The sequence below is a fragment of the Gymnoscopelus microlampas genome, assembly GCF_963454915.1.
Source record: "Gymnoscopelus microlampas genome assembly, chromosome: 20".
Taxonomy (NCBI): Eukaryota; Metazoa; Chordata; class Actinopteri; order Myctophiformes; family Myctophidae; genus Gymnoscopelus; species Gymnoscopelus microlampas.
The window spans coordinates 29,516,255-29,533,307 of NC_139957.1; the positions used below are offsets into that span (position 1 = coordinate 29,516,255).

Here is a 17,053-nt window from a genome sequence, read left to right on the forward strand (position 1 = left end):
ACACACACACACACACACACACACACACGGAGGATTGGTGTACAGGGGGTCTGCTATGCTAGACCTACACATTCTGTGACATGAGTAGCCTGTTGCGAATCAAGGTGTATGTGCCTCCTCATATCCTTTCACATGTCATAGGTGACCTTCTTTGCTGCACACTGAGACATGAAGTGCAAAGTATAACCCACCCCCTACCGAGCGAACCTGTGCATGTATACTGCATAAATAGATTATTACTGGGTTTTTTTTGTCGTTGCAATAACGAATACCTGATGATAATTTGTTGATCACATACCCATAGCCTATTTATTCACAAAGACAAGAAAATAGTACTTAATCAACACTTTAATTAATATATAGATTGTTATTTTCAATGAGGAACTACCTCTGTGAATACAATGGTATAGTCCCACTGGGATTTCCCATCGGTGTGGAGAGGGAGTTGGCTAAGTAAAAACACATCCAGCATCACCATTCTGTGCGCCTTCGAAGGTTGCTGTTTTCATTATTGACACGGTGACAGTTCAGCGTGCAGAGGTACTATAAGCTTGCTCTGATTGGCCAGCTGCCATATTTTCCGTAGGGACACTACAGCAGCTGACCAATTACCGCAAGCTTATCATCCTCTGCAAGCCTCCCCCCCTCCCCCACGCAGGGAAGTAATAAAAGATGAATATATACACACACACACACACACACACACACACACACACACACACACACACACACACACACACACACACACACACACACACACACACTGGTAACCGCACCATGTATAGTAATTCATGCACAGTGCACGTGTACACACACACACACACACACACACACACACACACACACACACACACACACACACACACACACACACACACACACACACACACACACACACACACACACACACACACACACACACACACACACACACACACACACACACACACACACACACACACACACACACACCTTTGTTACTTTTCAAAATTTTAGGCAAAATAAGCCTCGGCTTCATCCTACACCTTTTTGATGCCACTAACATTGGTGGACTTAAAGGAGTAGTTCACCCAAAAAATGACTTATTTTCTATCAATTGCACACCCCATGAAGCCTTGAATCTATGGATTTATTTTTGTTTTTGTGGCATTCCTAAGCCAATAATTTGATTCCCGTCTCCTACCGGCTAATGTATCCGGTAGGAGACACAAAGTAGATTATTTGTGTCTCCTATCGGATACACACCCGGTCATCAAATTACTGGCTTAGGAATGCCACAAAAACAAAAATAAATCCATGAATTCAAGGCTTCATGGGGTGTGCAATTGATAGAAAATATGTCATTTTTGGGTGAACTCCTCCTTTAACTGTATGTATGTATATCTGCTCTTTTAAATGGCCCGAAATAAAATTGACTGATACTGACACACACACACACACACACACACACACACACACACACACACACACACACACACACACACACACACACACACACACACACACACACACACACACACACACACACACACACACACACTCAGAGATCTCCAGTCTACAGGTTAATGGTGTCTCTTCACCTGAGCTCTCCCCCATGCAGGGAGGTAGTCTGTTCCCTGGGCGCCCCGTCTCTGCATCTTCTTCCTCCTCCTCCTCTTCCTCCATTCCTCCCCAACCTCCCTCCTCTTCCTCCTGCCCCCCCCACCCCCCCCCCCTCCGCCATCCCCGAACCCCCACCCCCCCACCGCCGAGTCCCTGGCGTCTGCACCGGGCGATGGCTCGACGGCAAAGGGCAACCTCCTCTTACCTGCACGCAGCGCCCCTCCCTGGCAGACTACCCACTTGCATCGGGGACGCGGGCCGCCTCCATGGAGGGTGAGTCCAAACTCACTGGGTGCAAGATGGTCCAGGAGCAGTAAGCAACGAGAGGTCAATGGTGCGCTGTGGCGCAATTCCCTATTCATTGTGATTTAAGTGCAAGGATGATTGTACGGGAGTGCCAGGGATGTGCTCAGAATGAATGAGCTTCAATTAGACTGGCGAGGACAATGTTATCTCTGGTGTGTCGACGAGTCCAGCTATTTCCCGGCTAAGTTTTCTACGTCGTACCATCATCATGTTCTTAAATGCTGGAAAGTGGTACTTTATTGTATACATTTATTATGGCAATGCCTATATCACAGTACTTCACTGGTCCCAGATCAAATCCTATCAGGGACCAGGCATACGCCATTGTGATGCTACTTGTATTTGACCGCTCCTTGGGTTACTGTTCCTGTACGTAATCAGGAAACTGCCGCTAGAACTTGTAGTACTTACAGGTCAAGGATCATGGCTACAGTTGGGGTTATGTTTTTAAAAGGGTTTTCAGGGCCACTAAGTGAAATTTCCATTTCTCTCCTGCTCTCTCTTTCCGTCTCTCTAGTTTACTACCGCAAGAAGAACCAGCTCCATGCGGTGAGGGTGCGTCTTCAGAGCCCCGAGTACAAGCTGAGCAAGATCCGCTCGTCCACCATCATGACCGACTACAACCCCAACTACTGCTTTGCAGGGAAGGCTGCCTCTCTCAGTGAACTGAAGGAAGTGCCACGCAAGAACATCACACTGCTCAGGTGCAATGCAACAGCTAGGGCTGGGCGATATGACTTCCACCATAAACCCCATAGTTTATCTCCCAGCATTGGCCACGGGTGATAATTTGTTTTATCACAAACCCAACCTTATTCATTAGAAAATACAATGACAGAATTGCATTTGATCAACATAAATTGAATGAATAGATTAACATTACTGTCAATGAGGAACTGCTCTGGCAAATGAAATGCTAGTCCTGCTGGGATTCCCCAACACTGTGTGGAGGGAGTTGGCTGAAAATACAGGTGCGGCTGGCAGGACCGCCTCCCCATTTCACAGCCAGTCTGTGAACCTTTGCAAGTTACTGTTTCCCACTCTGTGTTTTGGTTAGTTTTCATCTGGATAAACTCCAGTGTCTCCTCAGCCATTCATTTTACCAAACCATCTGTAGTAACCGTGTTTGGTGGCCAAGTTTCTTACATTTTTGACATGGTGACTTCATTAACACATATACTGCCAATCCCGAGATATCTCGGGACATTAAATCCACCCGTTACCTGCGTATCCCGAGATATCTCGGGATCGTCTTTTTATGTGGTTTGATAACGAAAAAAAAAATGTTTGGTACCATCCTTGATTTTTTTTTTTTTTCCCATGACGCTTCCGACCCATCCTATGAGAAAATTTCCGACAACCGTTTCCGGTTCGTTTTTTATCTTGAAAAAACAGTTTTTCCCTGGTTTTGGCTAAAGATCATGGTTTTCACACGGTTTAAAAAACGAATGGTAAGCTCCGGTTGTATTTTCTTTTCTTTGATCGACGAACGGTTATCCTCTTTGTGTTTAAAAACGATCTGATAGCCGATCGGAGGCTAAGCTAATCTAAGATGGCCGGTGGGGAAACGTCACAGCCACGTCACAGCCAAACGGATATGACGTTTGCAGCCTCTTTTAGCCGCTGATACCACAGAAGAAGAAAAAGAAAAAAAAAGTGTAAACATTATGAGGGCTCGTACGTCCGTCGTTGCTGTTTATAAACACCATCCGATCGCGGATTTTAATGGATATAATTTTTTTGTGAACGGTTCAAAAGGCTATAAAACTCAAAAACGCTGGCAGTGGGTGAGTACCTTATGAATAAACTCTGGCAGGGAATGTGTTAAATAGCGAGGTCGCCCGTGGTGACAGCTCATGATGGGTCTTAGCTTACATTTATGTATTCAGCTGCTGTAAAGCAGAGAATATACTGCTTTAGCTTGTGATGATTGGTCAGCTGCCGTATCATCCCTAGGGAAGAATAAAGTGTCCAGCCAGCACAAGCTTATCACTCTCTCTGTCTCTATCCCTGACTCTATCCGTGTGTGTGTGAGAGAGAGAGAGAAACCAGTTCAGTTGGGCTCAGCTTCAACGAGAAGCGCTTGTTTTTGGCCACGCGTCGCGGCCGTGGGGGGGTTGCCGTGCCAACCGGGTCAGCTAATTGCCGCTATTTTACCCCGGCGGCCGGGGGGTGTTTCATTTCCCTCGAGGGGCCTAGTCTCCAAGAGACTCGGCCACGGCCCGACCCCAATCTCCCGTGCCGGAAAAAACATTGCACCTCGTTCCGCTTTGTCTGTACTGGTTTCCCACATGAACCGTAACATATACGTTGCGTGTGTTGGATGAAAGCCTGCGTGAATGTTTGCTTGCCTCTTGATTGCTGGTTGCCTGCTGTGTTATAACACCATCATTTCCCCCGGGAGGATCAATACAGTATATCAATATATCTTTCCTGTGGCAGGGCTCTGGGCCATGGTGCGTTCGGTGAAGTGTACGAGGGCCAGGTCCTGGGGACGAACAGTGACCACACCGCCATGCAGGTGGCCATAAAGGTCAGCTCACTGCACAACACTCACAGGATGACAGCTTATTTCTAGGTGTTAGATGAGAGCACCTCACATGGTGTGGGAGTACTATTCATTACGTGACATTACCCAGTAAACAACGTCACATCGCACACGCACTCATCTGTCTGATCTAAAGGTCACGCTTCTAGAACGAAAGGATATTAGATTACAACCTTTTCTAACGCCTTCACACCGATGCGGTGTCTTGGAGTTTGACAGAATTCCGGCTTTGTTCTGATGTGATCCAGGTAGCTGGTGGGTTCCATTAACATTTTGTAATCATCACTGGTACGGCATAAAAAAAGGCAACGATGACATGGAAAACCAATCGTTTACCGTCACAGAACTTTGACCAGAAATCCATGATAAGTAAAGTAAACTGACTGAAAATCAGCTGTTTTTTCTTATCTCCACATGGGTCTGCCTGTTCTTGAATAGTCTGCTGATTAGTCCTGACCCCTGTCTGGACTCTTAGCAATGTTCACACAAATATGCTGAAAATTCACGCACGCACGCACGCACGCACGCACCTCTTAACATGTCTTTCTATTCCTCTGTGTTCCACAGACACTTCCAGAGATCTGCTCTGAACAGGATGAGATGGACTTCCTGATGGAGGCTCTGATTATGAGGTGTGCAACACAGCCATACACTTCCTCTGCACCGCCTACATTATTATATACACTATCCATATTGTAATGATATCCTGATATAAGACTCAATATTCATCTGGGATTTTGGATATCATAATATCGTATTATCTTTTCCTGGTTTGAATCACTTAAGCCCTACTGTATACTTTCAAACATTTTCAAAAACAGCATATATATATACAGCACAAACACAGCTCAAGCACACACCAACACACTGCTGACCTAGCGTCTCTCTCACATGTGTGAGGCAGCTGGCACACCAAACAGGACTCAACAGAGAAACAGATACGTACCGTCAGTCCGCTGGCTCAGCGTGCGAGGGCCACAGCAAATGTGTTCTCCTCAATGGCTTGCTTGTTTTCATATCCATCCCCTCAGCTGTTGTTTATTATAGTGAGTTAGAGAGAGTATTCACTCTGTGTGTGTGTGTGTGTGTGTGTGAGAGTGTGTGTGTGTGTGTGTGTGTGTGTGTGTGTGTGTGTGTGTGTGTGTGTGTGTGTGTGTGTGTGTGTGTGTGTGTGTGTGTGTGTGTGTGTGTGTGTGTGTGTGTGTGTGTGTGTGTGTGTGTGTGTGTGTGTGTGTGTGTGTGTGTGCGTTGTATAATGATATTACTATACTTGTTAGGCCCACACGTTCCCACAAGTATAGTAGAAATATTTAGGACCATTTTCCTGGTCCTAACAAGAAAATGTTTTGTTTTATGGTTTTAAAAACAATTAAGATAGCTTGTAGTATTTCTACAATTACTGTCCTAAAATATTGATGTCCTCACACAAGTACATTAATACAAACGTGTGTGTGTGTGTGTGTGTGTGTGTGTGTGTGTGTGTGTGTGTGTGTGTGTGTGTGTGTGTGTGTGTGTGTGTGTGTGTGTGTGTGTGTGTGTGTGTGTGTGTGTGTGTGTGCGTGCGTGCGTGTGTGAAAGAGAGAAATTAGGTGAGAGAGCAATAGGTGAGCTGTTTGTTAGCTCAGTCATCAACATCCATCAGAGTGGGGGTAAAATGTGCGGTGGTGGAAAAAGATACTTTTTACTCAAGTAAAAGTATCAATACTGCAATTTAGAAATACTCTATTACAAGTAAAAGTCCAGAATTTGGTCTGAAATTTACTTTAGTAAAAGTACAAAAGTATTGGTATCAAAATGTACCCTACCCATAATGCAGAATGTTATATTTCACAAGTTTTCAAATTTATAAAATGTATAAAATATCCTTTTGAAAATAGCAGATCTACAAGCTAACAATGCGACGCATTGTGAGCTTTTAGATCGGCTATTTTCAAATGGCCGAAATGTATATAGGGCTGAAGTGGTAATAATAATCAAAATCTACAAAGTAACTAGTAACTGAAGTTTTCAAATAATTCTATTTTCCTCTGAGATGTGTAGTGGAGTAAAAGTAAAAGTATTGGAAATTGGAAATACTCCAGTAAAGTAAGAAATGCCTTGACATTTTACTTAAGTACTGTACTTGAGTAAATGTACTTAGTTACTTTACCCCACTGCAAATGTGTGCGCAGGTAGCAGACTGGATAATGCAGTACATTATGTCCCTGCTTCCCCTCTGCCCTTAGCTTCCTTTCTGTCTACACTGCCTATGAAATGATACACAGAGTGCATTATGGGGCATTGCTCAGAACCTATTCAAAGCAGCCAAATTCTTAATGCACATCATCTCATGCCTTTTTTATGTCGTTGCTGTAGGGCAGAAACCTCTTATCTCCATATTCTGGATAACCGTTTTTCGTAAATGAATGCCCTACTTGATCATACTAGCATACTAGTCTACATGATTGTTTTGAGCTTGTCGATCTGCTACCTTTGCTGTATTTTTTCACAGTTTTGGATGTATGAGGTTTCCACCCGACAGAGACTATCTAACTATATAAATGGCGAGCGACTTCCGCACCCTCGGTGCGACACCCCACAGCTCTGTTATCGAATAAACAACGCACCGCCAGACCACATGTCGCCAACTCACTCGCCACGGCGGCCGCGCTGAATTTACGCGTCGCGTAGGGGACATCTCATTGCTCACTACACCTTTTCCACCGCGCAACATAATTAATTCTACTCACCAAATGTCGGACAAAACGGAAGGGGAGGCAGCTTCGTACCGTTTACCGTGCACACCACCGACACCGCACGGCGACGGGTTTCGCCGAAACAACACGAGCGGCCGCCATTGCACTCTGCCCATGTCCTCCACAACACCACACACACAGCTCCTTTGCTTCAACCCCCCCCCCCTTCTTACGTACCTCCTTTGTTCCACCCAGGCCGTTACTTTCACTTCACTCATGTCTCGATCACAATATGTCCGTCCTTCACGTGCCATGTTCATCCCAAACACAAAAACAAACAGCCACGGCCAGTCGGCCACAGCACAGCACGCTGCCCAGGCTAATGTGGTAAACAAACCTGCCTAGGTTCATGACACCACAGGACTCGACAGTGATGTCATCATTATGCAACCCGGAAGTACAAATACCAAGGATAGGTCAGTGATGTCAGTCGGGTTGCCAAGTTTGCTGCCAGGTTTTAAAAAACAAGCGACAGAAACAAGCAAACCGTCCATGAAAAAAAAAAAAAATGCCGAAGGGCTCCGCCATGTTCCAGGGGGGTCCCCGGGGTTCCCAACACTCACAGGGGTCGGCGGACCACCAGGGGGTCCGCGGACCACCAAAGTAACAATCACTATTAACATTTTTTCCAATTTTTTTTTTTTTTTTTTTTTTCCTTTTGGACACTTTTACCCCGGCGATTTGGGTACCCCAATATACACGCACCCACGCTGGGCCCCGTGCGCGGCTGGGGTTTCGGGGGGCGTAGCCCCCCGAAACTCTAGTATACTATATTTATGTATATTTTATGTACTAGGTCCTCAGTATTATGACACCTTGTGAAGTCCTTGTAAAGCTACAACATTATTATGACACTACTGTATGTCTACTACCACACAGGTTTCTTTTTGCCTGGTGATATATTAGTCCAGATAGACTATAGGGTTTAAAGGTTCTCATAATATGAAATAAAGGCAAGGCAAGTTTATTTGTACACCACATTTCAACAACAAGGTGATTCAATGTACTTGTCATTAAACATCAAGCAAAGGACACATTATTGAAGTACATTTGAATACATTTAACCAAAAAAAAACTCATAAGAGTATTCAGGACAAAGCCCAAAAAAAGAGTGCAGTTGAAAACAGTGAAAACAATCATCAGTGGTGCCATTTTCATGTCAAGGACCCCCAAAATGATATGTACTTGGTCGCCAACCCCATCTCAAAATATATTGTTCCAGGGACCCCCACAGAAGCAAAGATTTGAGTTAAAAATGTTTGCTTTAAAAATATATGTATTCGGGGTGCCCGCTGGCCTAGCCTCCCGATCCCGACGACCTTTACACACACACACACACACACACACACACACACACACACACACACACACACACACACACACACACACACACACACACACACACACACACACACACACACACACACACACACACACACACACGTCTTGCTAATCCATGCTTTATTCTCCATGTCCATGCAGTAAGTTCAGCCACCAGAACATTGTTCGTTGCATTGGAGTCAGTCTGCAGATTCTACCTCGTTTCATCCTGTTAGAGCTGATGACTGGGGGAGACATGAAGACCTTCCTGAGACAGAACCGACCACGTGCGGTATGTCTACCTGGGCCAGGCCGGGACGCGTGGCCACCTCTATGGCTGTCCCAAGTCCCAATAAATTTCTCTAAAACACTGTCCCGGTTGTCACCACAGTTAAAATAATAACACTTGTTTTGAGTGCTTACATAGATGTTTGTTCTGTTCTGTTGAAAGTTGCAGTCACTAGGTGTTAGTGCTAAAATAATTGTCCCCCATCCTGATGAAAACAACTGACGAAACACAGTTGTTTTCATCAGGATGGGGGACAATTGACAATCAATTGTCAAAAGTTGTTGCAAACAGTCAGATAGTTCCATTGGAACACAGGTCATTTTGTTCCCATTTCCTGTAAAGTAACAGTTTTAGACATACAAGGTTTCCATCCAACATAATGACAATATGTTGTTTGCGTGTGCAGTGCCAGGCCTCCTCTCTCACCATGCTGGAGCTGTTGCATATGGCTAGAGACATCGCCTTTGGCTGTCGCTACCTGGAGGAGAACCACTTCATACACAGGTTGGACCCTCCTTCTATTCCCCTAAACCCCCCCATCCACGCCGTCCCCCAGTCCCCGTCCTCCACTCTCTATTATTTGAATCGTGAGGACAGCCACTTCACTCGCAGGCTCACAACAATTGCCTTTTTGAAAAGGGAGAATCACCTACACGTTGATTGTCTATTTTTGATTGCTGGAGATGCTGTGACAGTGAAGCTGGCTCGTTTGACACTGAAGTGTTGTGTTGTGCAGTTAAGGCGTGAGGACATGTCTTTGAAGTTATTAATGTCATTAACAATTAACACAGCTACCACCCATGCACTCTGACTCATCAGAGCCACCTGAGCAGCCATCAGCTGTAAAAGCAGCAGTTCAATTTGTTTATTCCCTGTCCAAGTGGATCAGATTTTATTTCAAACATCAAGCTTATATTTCTTATTAAATTAATGTTTCTTGAGATAAGTTTATGATCACAGATTGAATATCAAAGTGAACCCAATCCTGTTTTTATGTTTTGAACTAACCAAAATCCAAATCTGATCCACTTGGGCCCAAATACTCCATTTCTCTTTCCCTAAACCAGTTGTTCTCAAAGCAAATTTCAAGGACCCCCATAACTCTGAGATTGTAAAATGGAACCAAACGTTCATAAGGGTCCGTTTGGTTCCATTTGTACACTCTCAGACTTACAGACCTGTATAAGTATCCATTTGGAATCCCCCAAGGAAATCTGAGCGTCCCCAGACCCCACCCCGAGAACCACTGCCCTAAACACATACGTGTGTGTGTGTGTGTGTGTGTGTGTGTGTGTGTGTGTGTGTGTGTGTGTGTGTGTGTGTGTGTGTGTGTGTGTGTGTGTGTGTGTGTGTGTGTGTGTGTGTGTGTGTGTGTGTGTGTGTGTGTGTGTGTGTGTGTGTGTTTCAGAGACATCGCTGCCAGGAACTGTCTGTTGACGTGCCCCGGGCCAGACAGAGTGGCAAAGATAGGTGACTTTGGCATGGCACGAGATATATACAGGTGAGCGCGCTACATCTGTAGCCTCATGCTGGCCAATGGTGTAAAGTAACTAAGTACATTTACTCAAGTACTGTACTTATTTTGATTTTGATTATTATAACAAAACATACATTAACCACTTCAGCCCTATATACATTTGAAAACAGCCGATCTACTATTTTCAAAGGATTTTTATAATTTTTACTTTCGGTACTTTAAGTACAGCACGTTGTGAGCTTGTCAATCTGCTATTTTCAATGAAAGCTTTCCCCACAATACGGATGCTGGGGTTTAAGTGGATAAATCAGGCTGTAGGGCTATGGCTACTGCTAATGATTCATGTCTCGGGAGTCTCATGGCGACAACAGTCCAGGCAGCAGTGGATTGATTATGGTAAATAAGAGTCGGTTGAAAAGCTATCTAATTTTCCTCCACAGGGCTCGCTTCTAAATGTACTTATATAGTTCATGGCCTTGTGATATTTACCTCTTCTCTTCCCCTGGCTGATAATAAATGTCCATTCTCTAATAATGATAGCATTGCTTTTCCTCCTCAGAGCCAGCTATTATAGAAAAGGAGGTCGTGCCATGCTGCCAGTCAAATGGATGCCACCGGAAGCCTTTATGGAAGGCATTTTCACCTGCAAGACTGATACATGGTATAATAAATACATCTTAATACAGTGGCTCCCAACCTGTGGGCTGGGGCCCACTGGAGGGCCTTGCAAGTGGGCCCCCAAATAATCTGCAAAACACTAAGACTTTATTGATGGCATAACATTAATATTAAAAACATAATGTAAAAATAAATGTAATAATTAACTTTCTTTAAAAAAAATAATTGTGACACTGATAAATAGGAACTTGAAATATGCTACGTTAGTCCCTTTGAAAATAAAATAAACATGGTGTGAAAATGCATTCGGCCCACCCATTTTCGAGTGGGCCCTGAACCAGAAAAGGCCGGGAACCACTGCTCTAATATACAATAGCAACTCGTGCACACACACACACACACACACACACACACACACACACACACACACACACACACACACACACACACACACACACACACACACACACACACACACACACACACACACACACACACACACACACACACACACACACACACACACACACACAGCCTCAACTCTGTTCCCTTGATGTGTGTCTCTCCCTGCAGGTCGTTTGGAGTATTGCTGTGGGAGATTCTCTCTTTGGGATACATGCCGTATCCCTGCAAGACCAACCAGGAGGTGCTGGAATTTGTCACCAGTGGTGGCAGGATGGACCCTCCTAAGGGCTGTCCAGGGCCTGTGTGAGTACCTGCAATACGTTACACTGTAAAGGGTTCCTTTAACTCTCTGAGGGTGTACAAATGTAACCAAATGGACCCGTAACTAAGAGCCCATTTGGTTACAATTGTGTAAATGGATAAATTACCATTGAAGGTTTTACTGTGTATGAAGCAAAATCTAGAGTGTTCATTTAACTCTCATTGTGTCAAACGTGACCCATTTTTACAGTTGCCTCACTACCTTCGGCAAGTGTTTTGAGTATTCTGTATACAGACGTGTTTTATCGTCTCTGTCTATGTCCAAAACCGTTACTTTTCAGGATTCAAATTCAAAGGTAGCAGATCTACAAGCTCGAAACGCGTCGCTTTGCACCGCGTTTCAAGCGTGTGGATCTGCTACTTTTGGTGCTTCTGTGTGACACTGTAGTATGATCAAGTAAGGCATTCATGGGCGTCCGCTGGCCTAGCGGTCCAGGCGCATACCACATGCTGGTAATCCAGCTTGACAGTGCGTCGCAGTTTCGACTCCCGATCCCGACGACCTTTGCTGTATGTCATTCCCCCATCTCTCTCCCCATTTCCTGTCAGCCTACTATCCTATCAATAAAGGCAGAAAAGGCCCAAAAAATACCTTTAAAAAAAAAAAAGTAAGGCATTCATTTTCGGGAAAAAAACACAAAAAGTTCAAATATGGAGATAAGAGGTTTCTGCCTGACAGCGACGATATACATGTTCAGAACCACTGACTTAAACAACAGCCTTGAGCTGTGTATCTGAACTGTCATGTACTGTGATGTACTGCAGCTATCGGATCATGACCCAGTGTTGGCAGCACTGTCCAGAACACAGACCCAACTTCTCCACCATCCTGGAGAGGATCAACTACTGCACTCAGGTACATTACACATTTACTGTCATTGTGCTGAAAATACACTTTCAAATTGCTCAAAATGTATACGATATGTATCTTAGGGCTGCAGCTATCTTAGCAATTATTCTATTGATATATTTTTCGATTAATCAAATAATCGGGAAGCAAATTTCTTAGCAAATTCTTTATTTGTTATATATCAACGAACCGACAATATGTTTTCATGACGACTATCGATTAGTCATACTACGCACTTAAGCTCTATTTTATATTTAATTGTACAGCAGTGTTGCATCTACAAATGATCTCCGTTCCTCTCTCTACCAGGATCCAGATGTGATCAACACCCCCCTGCCAATAGAATACAGTCCCACCGTGGAGGAAGAGGGTGTGATCCGTCCTTCTGAACACACCTCTAGCAGCCTCACCCCGCTTCTGGCATCTCATCCTGTTCCCCAGGACCCCTCGTCCCAGCTGGGCCCGTCCTCCCTGGGCCTGGGTCCCGCCACACTTCCCCCACAGCCCACCAAGCCCCGCCTGCTCCTCCAGAGGACCCAGCACGTACACCAGGAAGTCACGTCCTACCGCGAGGCGTTGGAGCCGTCTTGGGCCGAGCCTGTACCAGCCCCTGGCTTGCCGGCATCAGCAGCGGCAGCGGGGGTGTGTCCAGCAGGATCCTGGCTCCACCCGGAGCCCCTCCACCACCGACCCTGCTCCAGAAACAGCTCCTCCTCGGGGAGCCAGAGGCTGAAGAACAAGACCAAGAACCTGTGGAACCCCACGTATGGCTCCTGGGTGCTGGAGAGCTTCAGCAGGGGGAAGAAGGCGCTGGCTCACACTCAGTCCATGCCTCTTTCAAGCCCCTCTTCCTTGTCGACATCCACAACCTCCACCTCTCAGGTCTCTACGCCTTGCAACCCGGCCTCAGAGTGTGGTGCAGAGGCTGGGTGTGACAGCGGGGGCAACATGGCCCACCTCAGCCCCTCTACCGTCTGCCCTTCCTCCTCCCCGGCCCCGTCCAGCCAGGCTCCAGCTACCTCAAGCCTGTCCTCCCGCAAGGCCCCTGCAGGGGGCACCAGTGCCGCCACCGCAGGCCCCACAGCAGCTGTCATGGACCTGGCTAAGCTCCAGAGCTTCCCCTGTGGCAACGTCAACTACGCCTATGACGAGCAGAGCTACGAGGCGGAGAGCCTGCCCTTAGTGATGCCCAAAGCACCGGAAGCCGGAGCGAGTGCCAGCTCCGTGCCCAGCTTCTCCTCGGTGTCTGGCCTGGGGCTGGGCCTCCACACCAACTCCTCCGCCGCCGGTATGCCTAAGCTGCTGCTGAAACGCCACGCCAGCTACGGCCACGAAGACGTGAGGCGACACACCAAGCCAGAGAAACCCACACGGGACAGAGACTCTGGCTTCTCTCTGTCTGAAGACCTTAGCGTCACGCCTGTGTAGCAAGCAACTCAACCCTACCCGACCACCGCCCCCACCGGGGATTTCCATTGAAATTAGAGCTCTGGAATTCTGTAACGTACATGCTGTAACACTACGGATTTACATGCCAACTGAAACTGGACGCCTGGAGAACGAAGAACAAATACTCTGACCGCAGGGGGTCCACCGTGATGCCAAGGGCCACAGAATGAGTAGTAATGAGTTCCTAAAAATGCTGGAGCGCACGCACGCACGCACGCACGCACGCACGCACACACACACACACACACACACACACACACACACACACACACACACACACACACACACACGTTTGTATTACTACTATACTTGTGTGAGGACTTCAACATTTTTGATTTTAGGAATAGGACATTAGGAATGCCATTAAGACATTTTATTTTGCCATTTTTAAACCGTAACGTTGTGAGTTTGTGGATCTGCTATTTTCGGTGCATGACACTGGCACGCCATAAAACCACCATTTATCTTCTGAGACCCAGGAGAACGGTCGTAACAATGTCTATTTCTCTAATTCATTTACATTTGTCCCTCACAAGTATAGTAGTGTATACAGTACACACACACACACACACACACACACACACACACACACACACACACACACACACACACACACACACACACACTCACACTGTGATTGCGAAAAGACGACACTGGAGTGGAGGCCCACACCCTGGGCCTCCAGAACACTGGTAGCAGAGCACTGACTTGAATTGACTGAATCACTGGAACACCTCCAGGTACTTCCATCACTTTCCTAAGGGTCCATATTACTGGACATGGCTTTCATGAAGACCAGCCCCTTCAGCTGGACTCCGTTCCCAGCATTTTTTGTTGCTGTGCTTGTTGTGAATAATCAGTTATAGTTTCCAGTGTAGCGCAGGAATGTAATTATATCCTTCCACAAACACTTGAGCCAGGAGGAAGAGTGTCTCCATGCCTGTTTTCCTTTGCCATTCAATAATATGAAGTAGTTGTGTTGTACAAAGTGCAGTGAATGATCCATATTGACATAAGTCCTTAAATAATGAATGTGTCATGTCATTCACTACCGCTACACAGTCAAATCATCAGTGTTTTTTTTTTTCATCATCGGCCATACAGAATTCTGTATGCTCGATGACATGAAATGCCTTGTTTGACGAAGTCAAGGTTTCGCGATGTCAACATTTTGTGGAGAAATACACAGAAGACATGGGGGTATTTTCCGTTTACCATAGTATTGATCTCCTCACATGAGAACAATTTAGGTTCAAAATCTGCAAGGTTTCCCTTAACTCTAAGTGTACATTATAAACACACATACAATCTCTGAGTTACAACTGGATAAATGAACGCTGAGGATTTTAGTGTGTTTAGTGTGAGTATTTTTGGAGCTTACAGTATTAGGTGTAGTGGTATAACTGCTCACCCTTGACCAACGCTTAAATCGCTCTCATTCATGTGAAAAGACATTCATGTTTAAGCTACTGATGCCGTTTTCGGAAAACTTTTATTATAATTTTATTAGGTTTACAGAATCGTGTTTTTTTTTCTTTCCTTTTCAAAATGTCCCATGTTTGCAATTACTAATATATTCACTTTGGACCGTAGGTGAGAGGAAGTGCAGCTCAGGCCACACAGGAGACTAGCAGTACAGTATGACCCTGACAGCCTGTAAGCAAGTCTTCCTTCTCTGTAAGCGTATTTATATTTGACTAACCTGATACATTTGTAGCCATTTTATGTTATCTCATATATTGATAATGTATCAATATATATATATATATAATGTATGTGTGCGTGTTTTTATTGAGGGTCAGTTTGTAGTTGATCACTGCCATTGGTTACTGCTGCCTGCAGTACCTATTCTTACTCAACAGGGGGAGACAGTAATGTTTGACATACTACACAGGATGTTGTGGGTATCTCAATTTATAATCAAAGATTAAACAGTGAGAACTTTTAGTCAGTATTAATGTGTTGAACTTATTGTAATTTGACCACTTTGAAGGTGGTGGTGATTTGTTTTGGAGGGAGTAGGGGGCTTATTTTATTGTGTTTGACAGAACATATTAGATAGATTTTTCATTAGGGTTTTGAAGGCTTGTATGCTTACAGGTAAGTATTTCCATTGGTTGTTATTTCATTGGTTGTTATTTTAGCATACAGTGGCAGTCCACTTCATACTAACTTTAGTACAGCTTTTGGGAGTGGGCCTAGTTGCCTAAGAAGTAATGTTCTACATACCAAGGCATTTAAAACGTTAAAACATATTTTTTTGCTTAAACAGCAGTCAACCACATCCTTGGTCACTAGGTACAGTCTAGGATGTTTTCTGGTACATTTTATTTCTCAAGTTCATTTGACATTGAATTGGAAACTTTCTTGCTGTATCACTTTTGTCATTACATTTGTTGTGGCTCTACTTGACTGAGCTAAAATTATAAACTCTATGCAATATCACCTTTTCATTTACACATATTTTGCCCCAAATAAAAGAAGATATATTGATTTTCCTTGTGTTTTGAGCAGTTACTGGCCACAGCGTGGCGTTAAAGAATGGGGGTTGTGATGTGGTGATGATCCCTGAAGGGCCATGTTGGGCCCAGGCCCAGGGGCCCAAAGGTCTAGGGGCGGCGCCAAATTACAACAGCCCTCATATTTGTTCTTGGGATTTATAAAAATGATAAGTCTATCAATCAGCTGATCACTCAGTCTATCATATAAATACAAAATAAAGGGCCCCAGCATGATAATCTATGGGACCAGAACCCTAAAGTCTTTTACGCAAACCACAGTATTGTACTGCACATGCTTGACACTTTTTAATATTTTGACAGTACTTGGTTTTTCACTTTATGCGAGGAAACCCATAACTTAGACATACTTCTCTCAAGATAAACATGAGAGAAGTATGTCTAAGTTAAGAAGCGGTCAATTTTATCACCAACTTCATGTCATATATCATATTTCACACGAAACAGAAATAGTGCTAAATAGCACTAAAAGTGGTTATTTGATCATAGGGAAAACTTAAGAATCATAAAGGTGCTATATTTATAAAACATAAAAATATGTTCCTGTTGATTTTACTATTTGAAGATCTGGGGTTTCTTCTTAATATGTAAGGCTAAATCAATTGGAAGTTGAT

At 44.7% G+C, this 17,053-nt stretch overlaps 1 protein-coding gene across 1 annotated transcript in view; it reads left to right on the forward strand.

The window, feature by feature from the left end:
• The window catches only part of ltk (leukocyte receptor tyrosine kinase), an 87,750-nt gene extending 71,397 nt beyond the window's left edge, over positions 1-16,353 (forward strand). Inside the window, 10 exon segments of the mRNA XM_084045745.1 lie at positions 2,426-2,612; positions 4,351-4,441; positions 5,024-5,088; positions 8,674-8,803; positions 9,207-9,304; positions 10,209-10,301; positions 10,837-10,938; positions 11,469-11,603; positions 12,387-12,477; positions 12,781-16,353. Coding sequence (XP_083901871.1) covers positions 2,426-2,612; positions 4,351-4,441; positions 5,024-5,088; positions 8,674-8,803; positions 9,207-9,304; positions 10,209-10,301; positions 10,837-10,938; positions 11,469-11,603; positions 12,387-12,477; positions 12,781-13,899 — 2,111 coding nt within the window. The 3' untranslated portion in view covers positions 13,900-16,353.
• The last annotated feature ends 700 nt before the right edge of the window (positions 16,354-17,053 follow it).